This window comes from Fusarium verticillioides, chromosome 10 (assembly GCF_000149555.1).
Source record: "Fusarium verticillioides 7600 chromosome 10, whole genome shotgun sequence".
In the NCBI taxonomy this organism is placed as follows: Eukaryota; Fungi; Ascomycota; class Sordariomycetes; order Hypocreales; family Nectriaceae; genus Fusarium; species Fusarium verticillioides.
In genome coordinates this window covers 1,623,563-1,637,609 of record NC_031684.1, presented here as the reverse complement: position 1 = coordinate 1,637,609, position 14,047 = coordinate 1,623,563, and the positions used below count along the sequence as shown (strand labels likewise).

Sequence of the window (14,047 nt, the reverse complement as noted above, 5' to 3'; positions counted from 1 at the left end):
CCTGTGATGCTGGTGTAATGCATGGCACGCAAACTTCTCGACTTCGGCTAGATACGCTATAAATAGCATCTAACACCTCTCGGCTCTCAGCAACGTGGACCCTACTTTTAGCACATATCTGTCTCGAGTGAGCTCTCCCATAGTTCAACTCTATGCATGTTAAAATGCAAGACCGGGTATTTGTTCTTCCATGGCTTATGGTCGCGCGACGCCTGATGAAGCCGAACCTCGCTACAGAAAACACGCCCTACGCCCTACGCCTTGTGTAGTTGATATCGTTGAACACCCCTAGTAAACATAAGGCGTAAAGACGAAGAAGCTTAAATATAACTACATGATCAATCACATTTATTACTATCTAGCCTTTAAGTATAATGCAATCTAAGGCCCAGTCCAGGGCTACAAACACCAGTTTTCCAATCTACCTATAAACCTTTCCAAAGAATGTCCTCTTCCAAAAACTCTCAGGTGCCTAAAGAACCATTAACATGATGTTCTTTGAAACACGAAAGCCAGTCTTTGTTATCTGCTAGCGTCTGATCCCATGGATCCGAGGTATCGTATACAATCCTCCTCGCTTCGGTCTGAAACATCTCATCCGTCGGGATAACCCCGAGACTCATCTGTCGCTGCGCATATCTGCCCAGGTGATGCACCAGAAACTCTGGGAAGGCCATGGAGCTGCTGTCCTGCGTCATGGAGCGTTGCGGTCGCGCTACAGTTTCCTCCACTGTGTCCAGATTGCCCAGACCCTCATCGACAAAATCCGTGGTTCTTCCAACGTTCTCTCGAATCTGAAGAAGATGGTCTCGACAGCTGGGATCAGTCGCTGAGAAGGGCACGGGACATTTCCCTTCTACCTCGATCATATAGGGTGACAGCGCATTCGTCACTCGAGCCTTGACATGCGGTTCAAAGTCATGATCGCCCTTCCAATCAGCCATAGTATCACCCTTTCGAAAATGCTTCGCCAGATGTTCGACTCGTTCTTTCCACGTCTCCATTCGAAGACCGCAGATTCCACATCTCGATTTAACCGGCGGTCCCTCGACTTTCCACGAATCTATAACCGGGACTGTTTTCACGTGGTGCACGAGTCGAAGGTGCTGGGTAAGATGATCCTTTCGGCTGAAGATAGGAGGTTTGTCATCGTTCTGACAGCCAGCGTGGTTGTGAGTTTCAAGATGTTCTGGCGTTGGGTCAAGTTGACTACAATATGCACAGTGGTTTCGTCCTGTTTCTGGGGATGTCACTACGCCTCCGAAGGGCGCACATCGCCAGCCTGCAAGGTCGAGATGGAGGGACTTTTCGTGCCGGGCCCAGTCATACTTACTCTTGAACTTGTCACAGCAAAATGTACAAGGAAACCGTCTATTCTGGGGTTCCTTGCCTTTAGCGGTAGAAGAACGTTTTGACTTGGTGACTCGGCCCTTCAGCGAACCTTTTCGAGTTGCGGACTGTGGTGATCCCACTGACGCAGACGAACAGCTCGTCGCACTTCCGAGACTATGTGTTGACCCTGCGCGACTCCCGACACGGCTTCGTCCTAGGCTCCCAGCGGATGAGCGAGTTCTCAATGGCGTTTTTTGTAGCGCATCAGCAATAGCAGACAGTGACGCCGCTTCGGCTTCCGGGGGCGATTCTTGCCATCGTTGCATAGGATCTAAAGTGCTATCGCGTTGATGGTTATGGCGAGGTATTGAGATTGGATCACTTCCAATACGATGAGGCTGCCGACGGAAATAATGGCTCCGTTTCCGTGGAAGTCCGCGTTGGGAACTTTCAGCTATCGGAGACCCGTTGAAGGATTGTCCGAATCCAGGAACTCCAAATGGGGACGTCGTTGTCGGAGTTCCCGCTCGATTACCCGATGTTGCCAACGGCGAGATGTTTCCCCCAGTTGGTGTCTGTGCCGCAGCGGGAGTTTGCCATGAATTCAGGCTCAATGCAGGATCAAGCCAGAATTCGCTTTGTTGTTCTGGTGGGATCATGGAGTTGAGAAAGTCATCCGTAAAATCGAGGTGCTCATGACTAAACGAAACCTCATCATTCTGAGTTGGAAAATACGATTGCTGGTCCTGAATCGGCGTGTTTCCCTCATCAGCAGTCCTATTCGCAAGGCCAAGTCTTGCAAAATCGAGTTCCGAGAAGGTCAAGACTATCGGGTTACGCATTAGCGGATCTCAAACCCGGGATGAAAATCTGCTTACTATCGCCATCAACGTCATCCGACGGCGGCCGTCTCGGTGCACTGGACCCCATTGCTTTCAACTCTACCCGTATGTCCCCTTGCAATTATCTGCGGGTAAGTACCTGTAGTTATTAGGTTAGGCGATGGTTGTTGAGACCAGGCAAAGCCAGTCATTGAGGCGCCTTCTTGATGACAAAAGGCGCCGTTGACTTTCCGGAATCGGAGTGAGACTAACCCCCACCTTGACCGAAAAATTCAAATTCGTGACACCGAATAGTTATGCGATACTACGTCTCCATCGCGGAACAGTCAGAGGCGATTTACTTCTGGTCTAATCTGCTCTGTTTTCAGCCGCAATCCTGGTATTTCCCCGACTTTGTTTCTCCATAGTTTGCCATATTAAAGTGATTACTTATGCGCGTCGGCACAGACCTTCTCCATACATGACGAGTCATAGATAAGATTATCTCATCAAATCTCCAACGAAGATAAAGCTATGCGTCACTTTAGCGGTATGAGCTTGCTTCTACGGCCTGCTGGTTCATTATTTTCTCCGTAGACGGCCTGACTCACCGAGCTCAGCTCTGAGGGTCCGTGAAGCCCTTTGTCGTAGTAATCAACAACGCGTGGACCTGCGAGACAGCTACTTCGTTTCGTCTCTTCAGTAGCTGCTTATTCAATTATCCAGTCAGTGATTCTATATCTGCAGTATACCCCAGTTCCATTGTAGCCGTCGCTCCTCATCGCTCAACAATGATGGTGATGATGCGCGACAAGTCGATATGAGCTCTTCTACATCCCGAAAAGTATATGATTATTCTCAAGACAGCCTGTCCCTGATCACCTGGTCATTGACTCTGCAGCTCACAAAGTATTGCCTTATGCACGTCTCTGGCTGCGGTCAGGTTCAGTCCAACGACCTTGGAGAAACTGGAGTACTGATCATTGCTTTCATCCGTGCTTACTACAGAGTATCGAGCGCGATCGGAGCTATCCAAGGACTATCACTGGATTCTATTGTTAACAAAGCGTAGCACCTTGAACGGTGACAAGCTGGAGACCTTGTATGTATCAAGGCAAGAGGTTTGACAGCTCGAGTCGACCCGATCTCGATGGAGCAAAAAAGCAATGATTCCAACAGCATCTTAACCTTTCTTTGTCTTTCCATCTGTTTTCGTGATCGTCGTTGTTGTCCAAGTTGGTAACATTCGTGAATGATAACACAACCAACACTGGTCCAATCAGTGCTGGAAGCTCAAGGCGCGTGACGCTCTGCGTAGGGCGTGAAAATGGCTTAGCTCGGACCAAAATCGGAGCATCATTTTTGGCAGCAATGACGCTTGCCCAAAGCGATCAAGTTCAGCGTGTTTCGCATGAATAAGTAAACACGAGGACTTATACGAAACCAACAGGCTACGAGCGAATAGCATGCCACCTTTGAATCAGTTGACTCGCGTCGGACTATGATGCAGCTAAATCTAAGATTTATGAGGAGCTACAGCAACAGCAGCTGCAATGATGATGATCTGCAGCGTCGTCGCATCTTCTTGAAGTTAATGGAGCGGATATGGATATCAAACCGCGTCTCATTCATTTTCTTCATCCTGCTTGATCGCATCAACCTGGACTATCGAATGTGACAGTCCCTTGCCATCCCCCTTCTGGTCAATGACCATAGCCGTCAAGCTCTTCCCATATACACAGCCAGAGTCCAGACCAAAGGTATATCTCGCAACCCCGGGCGAGTCTTTACCAACTTGTATCCCAACTCTTGCATCATGTCCGTAGACGACAATACTGCGCTTCTCGGGATCCTCAATCGAGTTCTGCCATCGATTCCAAGCATCAATCCACCAATGACCCTCTCGAGTTTCGAGGGGAAATCCAATAACACCCTCTTTGTACTCACCACTGAAGCCTTCGCCGTTATTAACAGCATCTGCCCATTTCTCCAACTCGGCTTTTATACCTGCATCAGTGGTATCGTGGTATGCCGCATAACGTCGCGTCCGACTCTTGGCTCCCTTCAGTAGACCTGCTCGAATGGACTCGGTGACTTTAGCTGCTGGGTCTCGGTATACCAGTCCTCTCATGTTCATGACGGCCCATGGATCTTGTTCTTCCAGTGGAAGTAAGGGGACCAGACCGCCATGCGCGACAAGCAGAGTCCCAGAGTTCCAGGGCGGTGATGTCGCTCCCTTTCGTAGTTTGATCCGTAGAATCAGCGGCTGCGAAGCCAGCCAAGAGATTTGCTCATCGGTAAGATTGGCGGCAGTTGTCAAGTCGCTTTCCGAACTGTAAGGTTTGAGATCCTCCGGTGATATTGACTTCAAATCCTCCTTCGCCTCAGCTACGGCCGCTTCGCCCTCTTTGACCTCGTTCTCCTTTTCCGCTTCAAGCGCCAGCTTCTTCAACCTCTCAACAAGCTTCTTATCCTCCCCCCTTTTGATAGCAGAATGCGCAGCAAGCACCCTGTCTTCATTATTCCCTCTTATCGCACATGCCCCGAGCTCAATCGCCAACTGGACAACACCGGGACTATCAGGACCCTTGTTGATCAAGTCTCCAACAAACATAAGTTTGTCGCCATTGGATCTGTTATACGAAACTTTTTCGAGTAATTTCTTGAGTTCGGGCAGATGGCCGTGTACGTCACCGACAATAATGAGTCTGCCTGGGAGGATGACATCTTGAATACGAGTCTGCAAGGGGTGCCACGGAAAATCGGCACGAGAGCGCGCGGTAGAGGAATGGGTATTTATCTCGTATTCATTTTCGTGAGAGGGCATTTTTTGTTGTTAATTATAGTCCTTGCCGAACGTTTGAGTTTGCGTTTTTGGTGAGGGAGGAGAAGAATGGGTCTGGTTACGAACGGGCGAATTAGAGCATAGTTATTGGGAATTGAATCCACTTTGGCGATGACGAATGAGATACAGAACAATTGCATGTGGGAGCAAGGGAAGACAAATTTCGTATTCACAAGTCGAAATTGCCGATTGCCCAAGCCTAGGGAGATAATTTTCAGAACACCGCCAGTCATAGCCTGGTCTTGTACATGGGGTTAGGTGAAAATAGGCTTTGCAATATAATTTTGATTGAAACATCCCTTTATAACTCAAAAGGCGTGGTGGCAGAGTGGTCTAATGCGATAGACTAGAAATCTATTCCCTTCGGGGGCGTCTGTTCGTATCAGGCCCACGTCGAAAACTTCTTTTTGATCTTGTTACTGATTTTTATTATTTTTATAGTAACCTATATCTGTTCAAAATTTTCCTCTAATTCATACCTACTCTTTCAATATACTTAGCTTGTCTTAGTAGCTGAAGTACTATAATAATTAATTTTTATATTTTACTAATCTATTGCTATTATATCTTTGGAAATTAGCATGTCTATTATGAGTTTCTTTACTGACAATCTGTAATAAAATGCAATAACGGCATACATTTTGCCTTATTCTCTCTCTAGAAAGATTATATATATCTTAACAGTTTAAAGCTTGTTGTTTAGTCTATAGAGCTTGAAGCATAAATATTCTTTGTCTGGATTAGGGTAGGTCGTGTACCCGTTGTGTCTGCCGTTTAAGCATATACCTATGCTTCCGCAACAGCCTATTCAGATCTCATAATTCTTTAACGGCCTTTAGCTTGAGTTAGTTTACATGAAAATGATCGTTTGGACAGCATCTAATGTTAGACGCCTCGGTGGAAAGAGACTCGTTCGAAGAATCCATGCTCAGCCCTGCAGAAGAGGGGATACTCAAAGTTCACTAGATCCAACATGACTTGGCTGACTCGTTTCCCATTTGCCCTTGGTCCAAAGGGTCAAAGAGCTTATTTGCCGTCAAGGCAGGTGGTGTGACAAATGCATGAGATGATCTGCTTTTCAGCTCCATAACTCTGATCTGGAAATCCCCAGCTTCCGGCTCCCCGGGATGTTCAGACCCAAAGCAGCAGGGCTGAAAAAACCAGAAAGTCTAGAAATGCGATATCTTCTCACATGGCAGGCTACACGGCCAAGCCAGAAGTTCTTCAACGCCTGGACCTCGAGAAATTCGCTTGGCAAAGAAGCATTGTCGAGTAGCAAACGCTCTCGGCGACTAGAAGCGCCCCAAAAAGCTTGATTGTAGGCAGATACGACGAAAGCGTGGAAACTTTGATGCCGGAAACTACGAGAGGGCCAATCGTGGCTTGCGCTGGTTGGGGGCCTAGAATCGTTGGTCTTTGTTGATTGTCGTGTTTATTGCTGTTTGCGTAACCTGATAGTTTGGCCCTGCATTCCAGACGTGCGGGCCCCGTTGACCAGCCCAGGTCCCAGGCACGATAGAGATAATCACTGCGAAAATCACGGGTTCAATCGTCTTTTTTCAACTATGAATATTTTGAAATTAAAGGCTGCATTGCCGCGTCTTGGCATTGTTGATTATGCTTGACTTGTCTGGCCAGCTGTCGTAAGATATGGATGTCAAGGGATGACGAAAGGAACAAGAAATGCCGCGATAAGGGCAACACTTGTTTTAGCGCATCCCTTGTGCTTTGCCAGTCTAGCCAGTAAAATTAGACAGCTTTAGCCTCTTTTAAGTGGCTGTAGCGTATGTACAGACTCAGTCAGGGTCTTCTTAGTCGAAAGGGCATGTCGAATTCAGTAACTCGGATCTGGTGGAGCCGAGCCAACTGAACTTGGCCACTTCGGATGGTGAGGCCGCTGTAAGCAAGCTTCGATCATTCCACCCTAGCAAAACCGATCGGAATCTAGGCCCTGCTCTCCACTTCAGCTGTGATAATGGGCTCTTGAAATAAAGATGCAACTGTTCCCCTGCTCGCTCTGGAGATCTTCCTTGACAGAGTCGCATCATTGAGTGTTACGCTGTACGCTTGTCTTGTAAGTCAAGCCTGCACAGAAAAACAGGTTGAGTCGTGCAACGCGACTCGACTTGTAACATGGACCACATACAGTACTGACTTGTTCTTCCAGCTATCAAGGGCCAGATCGTACCCAGGCAGTCACCCGACGGTCCCCTCGTCTCCTCCCGACGACAAGATGTCCATGTTTGGTCGGTTCCAAGAGAGCAAGAAACAATGGCGTAACTGCATAGTGGCCTGTTTCGCCATCTATGCTCTCGGTTTTCTATTCTTCTCCTACAGCTTCCCGGCCTTTGGCGACTTTGCTCGACCCCACCATCACCATGCCGTCTCAGTCACGAAGCACTCAAAACATGTCAAGCCAGACAACATCACCGTCAGTGGACTGGTATTCTACGGTCGACAAAGCCGAGTTGAGATAATGAAGTGCTACATCGAGCGTAACCTGGTCGAAAACGGAGGATGGCTCGATGAAGTCCTCTGGGTCGTCAACACCGAGCAAAAAGGGGATCTCCGATATCTCGAGGAGGTCCTAGCTTCCAACCCGAAGCGATACAAGAAGATTTATTCCGACGAGATTGCTGGAACATACACATACAAGAATATCTGGAAGAAATTAGAACGTGGAAAGTATTATGTCAAGATTGATGACGACGTCGTACGTGTAATATCAATGCCTTGGTTCGCTAAACACTAATCATCTGTCTCGCAGGTGTGGATTGATGACGACGCTATCCCCAGTCTTGTCACACGTAAAGTCCAAAACCCCAAGGACTTTGTTGTCTCTGGCAACATTATCAACAACCCCCCTCTTGGCTTCTTCCATATGCGCATGGGTGCCATTCATCCATACTTCCCAGAGGCCTTTGAGCCATTCAGCGTCACAAACGCCACTGACTACTGGAGACCATCACGACATCCTTCATGGGATGGACCCAAGAAGTACAAGTGGGAACTCAAGAATGAACCTCCTACCTGGCCTCATCATCGATGGCTGCGAGTCCCCGACGATTCGATGCTTGATCAGACTCCTGCCGCTGAACTCAAGTACGACATTTGGGGCGATAGCTATCGTAACTGGGCTATCGCTTCCCAAATGCATATGTCTCTGTTTGAGAATATCGAGAAGAAGCAATTAGACCTATATAAGTTCGAGAAAACTTGGACCATGTATGAGGATCGAATCCGAATCAACTTCATGTGCATCTATAGCGATGACATTCTCGACACTGATCCCGAAAACTGGCCCCAAGGACGGGGTGACGAGGACATGATTGTTCTTGATCTCCCCAAGAAGCTTCGACGCCGTAAGTCCTCCATCAAAATCCCACCATGCTTCATACTAACACTCTACCAGCTGTTGTCATCCAAGGCGACGCTTTAGCCGCTCACTACCAATACATGGACCAGAAGCAATTGGAATCAACCGATATCCTAAAACGATACAAATCCATCGCAAAGGATAAATACTGCCTAAATCTAGCTGCAGCTCAGGACGTTGCCGAGGCAGATCTGAAACAAAGGTCGATCCGAGGTCTCTTTTCCACCCCAAGTGGGTATGATGTTTGATGTCTATAATACGGAGTTATATATCCTGGGATGGGAGCGTGTCGGTTATTATGCTAGAAAATGCACCAGTCGTTTTTCACCGCTTCATTTCATGCCTTGTAGTTCGTCCACTCTCGTGAAACTTGTAGATATAACTTGGCTTGTGGGTTATTTTATCTCGGTTGTTTGTTACCGTTGAAGTTACATGGCATCAGATGTTCCTAGTCTGCGATGCGATAGGGGCCCAGTGTTGTCGAGACCCTCTTTCGGGAGGAATCGTACTATCGCCACAGGACTAACCGTGACTTCTATTAGGATCTTATTCAATTATCTGACGAAGAGGTCTTGAAGCGCCTCGGGAAGTAAGAAAACATCAGACCTTGATATAAGATGTCAAAAATAAACTTGGCAAAGGGTATCCTAAGTCTATTCGAAACTTATCCTAAACTTAGGCCAAGTTACCCAGATCATTTTGTCACTTAGGATCAAGACACTAAGCTTTCTTTCCTCTCCTAGAAGCGCAAGAGGGCGAGAAGGCTTGGCTTGGATGAGAAAGTATTTGGCCACAGAGCGTGTCAAATTTCTGAACATACTTATCCGGGTCGAGGGTTCAAGCTGTTTGACATGTTTCATACGAGGTGAACTGATTTACGACTGGAAAATACCTCACACGGCAGAGCTTTGGCCGACGCCTGGAGAGTGGATGAAGATTGACTTGTATCCAGTTGGTAGGGAAAAAATATTGTTCTCAAGACAGTTACATAGATTTGCTTGCTATATACACTAACATGATATGATTACTCTACTTTCGGGAGTGAGTGACTGTCCATCGAGTCTCAACACTGATCTCATTGTTCTTCATCTCAGAAGATCCAACAGTCAAGTTCTTCTCCGACCCTGACTCATCAGGGAATCCTGCGACGGCATAACCGTGCTGGAGCTTATCATTTGTTGGCCTGTAATCGTCCATCTCCCAGGTCGACAAGTTTGGGTCTCGAGAAATCTCGGGCTGGGTGCTCGCGGCACCTGATCGGCTGGCATCCCTGAATCCTGTTGAACGCTCGGTAGAATATTCATCCAATCGAGATCCCCCCATTCGCTTCTTGTACTTGGCGTAGAAAGGTCGGAGCATGGGAATGCTGACACAGAGAATGGCGAGATTAGGCTCGAGGATGAAGAGGAAGATGGTGGTGGGCATGGTTCCTGTAACGTTGTTGTTGAGATCGACGGTTGAGATGTAGATGAGTCGGAAGACGGCGCAGACAACGCAACTGTTCGAGTCAGTATATACTTCTTACATCGAGAGCGAAGAGACCTACGCAAGACCCAACGCGAAACAAGAGGTGATACCAATCTTCTCCGCACGGCGTGTCTTCAAGTTCCAAACACTGTGCATAGGCAGTGCCATAATGATCAAGTCTCCAATAGCGTTGGTAGCGATCAAGGACTGGATCATGGGGATGTAAGCTCCGCACTTTCCTAGACCAGTCCACTGAGCGGAGACTGGGTTACACAGGAAGATACAAGAGCAGAGATAGGCGATGAGCCACATGGCGACAAAGACGAGGGCAGCCTTGGATGACTTTTGCATGAAGCTCGTGGGGAAGACTCGGATGAAGAAGGCCAACATGCTCGCTTTGACGGAGGCGAGAAGGGTGACATAGATGGCTTGCATGCAGAATGTCAACTTGAGAATGAAAGGAATATTCGCGGCGACTGGATCGAGGAGTTAGTAAACCGTACTAGCATAGAGGTCGATGATGGCCGACTGCGGGTGAGGGAACGCACGCTCAGGGTATTTCGCTAACTCGTATCCATTTCCAACAGGTGCAAAAAGTCCTTGACAACACAACATTGCCACGCCCAGCGGCTGCAATCACAGTTAGTAATGGCCAACCTTAGCCAGAGACAGTCACCAACCGTTGCGAAAATAACGAATCCATCATCCCATCCAAGTCCAGGTCCCATAAGTCTCCCAATGACCCGCAGAGTGACGACGATCAGAACCAACAGCACAATCAAACAATTGATGGCAAGTTCGGCTTTGACATAACCCAGTATGGGCATGTAAACCTGCGGTGTCGATATCACCTCTACTGCTTCCGCCGACATGATGGGAAAGGAAGCACTCAAAGCGAAACAAATACGCCGAACAAGAGAAATTTCACAATACAGGGAGGAGCCAAAAAGGAACCCATTCTTCCTTATATGTACAGGAACCATAAGCAGGTCATGTCGATCACTTTGCTCCAACGAACGGCTTGGGAAAAAAGGACCTGCATTAGCTGGCGGGTTCTTTAACGGAAACTTGGCCCAAACGAGAATGGTTTGCTACAGATGACCGAGACAAGAGACGAGTGTGCACTTGGCTGTGGTCTCTCTGCCTATTCGAGTCCAGAGGCTCCGCTGGGTATGAGGGTAACCCTGGGATCCATGGGGGCAACGGCCTTGGAAAGAAGCAGTGATGAGGCAAGGAGATCCTTGACAGGGTCCTTTAGCCAGCGCGGATGACGGATCCGTGGCGAACGAGACTTGGCGCGGCAATTGGGGGGGAGGAGCCTCAACGCTGGGTCATGATACACTCAGGGGGCAAGGGGGATTGGATGCTTCGGTTGGTGCTGTATATCCGAACCTCACGTGAGAGGCTCACATACGATCCAATGGAAGAAAAAGACGATACGTAAAATAACCTCTTGGCATCCAGAATAATGATGCAGGAACAGGCGAACCAACCGAAGTTGCCGCATGAAACATTTTGATTACAGACTACTCCACAGCCGTAGCATCGTAAACGGGTCGAATGAAAAGCCGGAAAAGTGCCAGGTTTCTAGTGCTTCCATAGCGAAAAAGACAGTGTGAGTTTCTGAGTGTCAGGGCTGAAGGACAAGCTCACCGTCTTGTCTTGAGCAGCTGACCAAACGATTATAAAACAAAGTCTAATAGGGCTAAGATCATCCGAGGGCTTGAGAACAGACAATGCGGAGAAAAGCAAAAAAACGGCCCTCCCGAGATGATAGTGAGAGTCTAGAGAGAAAGACTGAAGAAATGGCTGAATGAAATTACTCGCCAAGAATTAGAAACAACGGAGTATTTCTGGGGCCCGTCCCGTCTCGTTCCTTGACCACTTGGTGAACAATCCGCCATCAAGCGTCTCCATCAATCCCCATATATAGCCCACATAAGAGCACAAAACGTGAAGATTTTAGCGTGGCGGTCCTGAAAATATCCCTTTCGGAGAACGTTAGCCTACTGTAGGAAATAATCTGCTGACTGTCCAGACGGATCATGTTTTGTGCCCCTGGGTTGGGTGACGATCTTGCACAAGAAGAGCGCAGTTCGCCGACGAAAGAGAGAAAAAACCGCACTGACGCGACACTAGGGGAAACAAGAAACCAGGACGGACTGCAAGATAAGCTTCCCGCGCTGCCCGTCGATGGTTTGGTTTGGCACAAGTCTAACGGTCGCACAACGTCTATACCACATTCTGAGTTAATAATCAATTTGAGTTTCGGAAATATCGATCGAAACGTTGACGTGCTTCTGGATGATACCGTAACCCTTCTGTCACATCATATCACATCTCTTCCATGTCCACCCCAATTTTCTTACCTTGCCGTTATGGCTGCTGCGGCCTGCCCACAAGCCAGGTTGTCGGTGTCCTTACTCAATGTGCCCGTCCGTCGCGCATGAAAGGTCTCAAGGGTCCCTCCCTGCTAGAACGCTTGGTCGGAAATGCAACCCTCATGCCCCCCGGAGACCGCCACCGTAAAGGTTTAGGCCAAGACGTTACTTTTTTAATCACGGCAAACTCGCGTCGTCCTTATAAAGTATGGTTTGGCTGTATTTGACTGGACGGAACCAGGTTTAAAAAGCAACATTTTTCGTAAAAGTCATACCAGCATATCAACTATCTCCACCAAACCGTCAGCAGAAACAAAACATTTCTTTCCTTTTTCCTTTTTTAACCTTTTTACATACATCATCATGACATCTTCCTACACTACCAAGCAATGGGTCCTCGCCAACAAGCCTACAGGGGAGCCTGTCCTGTCCGGCCCAGACGCTACCTGGAAGCTGCAGGCCGTCACACTGCCTGAGCTGAAGGATGGCCAGATCCTCGCCAAAGTCCAGTACTTCTCCAACGATACTGGCCTACGGAACTTTATCCAGAGCACTGTCGCGCCTGAGCGCTTCTACGTGCCTACAGTGCCCCTCGGCTCGCCCATGCGCTCCGGCATCATCGCCGAGGTGGTCGAGTCCAAGTCAGACAAGTTCAAGGTCGGTGATCTCTGCATGGATTTCCACCTGGGCACCTGGAGCGAATATGTGATCCTGGAAGCCGAAAACTCCCAGGCCCTCGCGCCCCTGCCCAACGGCCTGCCAACCACTCACTTCCTCGGTGCGTTTGGCGCCTCTGGTCTGGCCGCGTATACCGGCTTGTACTATGCCGGCGAGGCTAAGCCCGAGCACACTATTGTCATCTCAGCCGCTGCTGGCGCTACTGGCTCTATGGCTGTCCAGATCGCCTCCAAGATCCTCGGCGCTAAGCGAGTCATTGGCATCACTGGCTCTGACGAGAAGTGCGAGTGGGTGAAGAGCATCGGTGCCCACGAGTGCCTCAACTACAAGAGCCCTACATTCCTTGAGGATCTCAAGGCTGCTACCCCCGACGAGGTCGATGTGTACTTTGACAACGTCGGTGGTAGCATCCTCGACGCCATGCTGACCCGCGTCAAGAAGCACGGTCACATCGCTGTTTGCGGTGCCGTCAGCGGATATAACTCTGACGAGCCCATGGCTTTGAAGAACTGGTTCGAGCTTATTTCCTGCAGGATCAACATCCGTGGCTTTATCATGCTTGATTATATGGACAAGGTGCCCGCCATTCTAGGCGAGCTTATTGGCGCCACTGCCGATGGACGCATCAAGCTCGAGGCTGCCGAGACAGTCATTGAGGCGCCCATTGAGCAACAGCCTGAGGTTTGGATGAAGCTGTTCAGCGGTGTCAACCAGGGCAAGCTCCTCACCAAGCTCATCATTTAGGAAGCTTAGGTGAATGAAACATAAATAGTTGATGAATTTAGGCGGGCACTTGCACTAGCGTTGCCATTAAATATAAACTGGCTTATGATACTTAATTATTTCTAGATTTTACTGTGGTATTAATTATAAAAATGCTCCTTCATTTAACGGAAGCGCTTAGCACTTCAAACGTACTCATCCAGGCTGCGTACCTAAGTTAAATCTCGCTGGGATAAGGCACGCACTGTAATCCAGCGCTGATCAGCAGAGGCCCGCTGGACATGCACTGCACTCTACCAACTTACTGACAGAAGGATTCAAGCAACTCTCTGCGCTATTGTGGACCATCCTCCACCGGTTCATGAAATCCGGAAGAGGATTCAACCCCCTACGACTTGTGCCTGGATTAGGAAGGTCAGACTAC

At 48.6% G+C, this 14,047-nt stretch overlaps 5 protein-coding genes and 1 non-coding gene across 7 annotated transcripts; 3 read left to right on the top strand and 3 right to left on the bottom strand.

Moving 5' to 3' along the window:
- Window positions 1-328: 328 nt before the first annotated feature.
- FVEG_08522 (hypothetical protein) lies at window positions 329-3,279 on the bottom strand. Its single transcript, XM_018897411.1, has 2 exons — window positions 2,211-3,279; window positions 329-2,158 (listed from the first exon to the last, which is right to left on the bottom strand). The coding sequence occupies exons 1-2, from the start codon at window positions 2,260-2,262 to the stop codon at window positions 465-467; spliced, it is 1,746 nt and encodes a 581-aa protein (XP_018755059.1). The 5' UTR covers window positions 2,263-3,279; the 3' UTR covers window positions 329-464.
- Window positions 3,280-3,544: 265 nt separating this feature from the next.
- FVEG_08523 (hypothetical protein) lies at window positions 3,545-5,006 on the bottom strand. The gene has a single exon (XM_018897412.1). The coding sequence runs from the start codon at window positions 4,978-4,980 to the stop codon at window positions 3,778-3,780; it is 1,203 nt and encodes a 400-aa protein (XP_018755060.1). The 5' UTR covers window positions 4,981-5,006; the 3' UTR covers window positions 3,545-3,777.
- Window positions 5,007-5,312: 306 nt separating this feature from the next.
- Window positions 5,313-5,394, top strand: FVEG_16348. The gene has a single exon. It is a non-coding gene; the product is annotated as a tRNA-Ser (tRNA).
- Window positions 5,395-6,929: 1,535 nt separating this feature from the next.
- FVEG_08524 (hypothetical protein) lies at window positions 6,930-8,984 on the top strand. Of its 2 annotated transcripts, XM_018897414.1 has the most exons (4): window positions 6,930-7,072; window positions 7,166-7,711; window positions 7,766-8,360; window positions 8,411-8,984. In XM_018897414.1, exons 2-4 carry the CDS (start codon window positions 7,232-7,234, stop codon window positions 8,620-8,622), a joined length of 1,287 nt encoding a protein of 428 aa, XP_018755062.1. In that variant the 5' UTR covers window positions 6,930-7,072; window positions 7,166-7,231; the 3' UTR covers window positions 8,623-8,984. The 2 variants fall into 2 exon arrangements, with proteins under 2 accessions (XP_018755062.1, XP_018755061.1); XM_018897413.1 differs by having other exon boundaries at window positions 6,930-7,711.
- Window positions 8,985-9,332: 348 nt separating this feature from the next.
- FVEG_08525 (hypothetical protein) lies at window positions 9,333-10,847 on the bottom strand. Its single transcript, XM_018897415.1, has 4 exons — window positions 10,522-10,847; window positions 10,390-10,471; window positions 9,921-10,317; window positions 9,333-9,872 (listed from the first exon to the last, which is right to left on the bottom strand). The coding sequence occupies exons 1-4, from the start codon at window positions 10,822-10,824 to the stop codon at window positions 9,404-9,406; spliced, it is 1,251 nt and encodes a 416-aa protein (XP_018755063.1). The 5' UTR covers window positions 10,825-10,847; the 3' UTR covers window positions 9,333-9,403.
- A 1,593-nt stretch (window positions 10,848-12,440) lies between these two features.
- FVEG_08526 (hypothetical protein) lies at window positions 12,441-13,782 on the top strand. Its single transcript, XM_018897416.1, has one exon. It carries the CDS (start codon window positions 12,586-12,588, stop codon window positions 13,642-13,644), a length of 1,059 nt encoding a protein of 352 aa, XP_018755064.1. The 5' UTR covers window positions 12,441-12,585; the 3' UTR covers window positions 13,645-13,782.
- The last annotated feature ends 265 nt before the right edge of the window (window positions 13,783-14,047 follow it).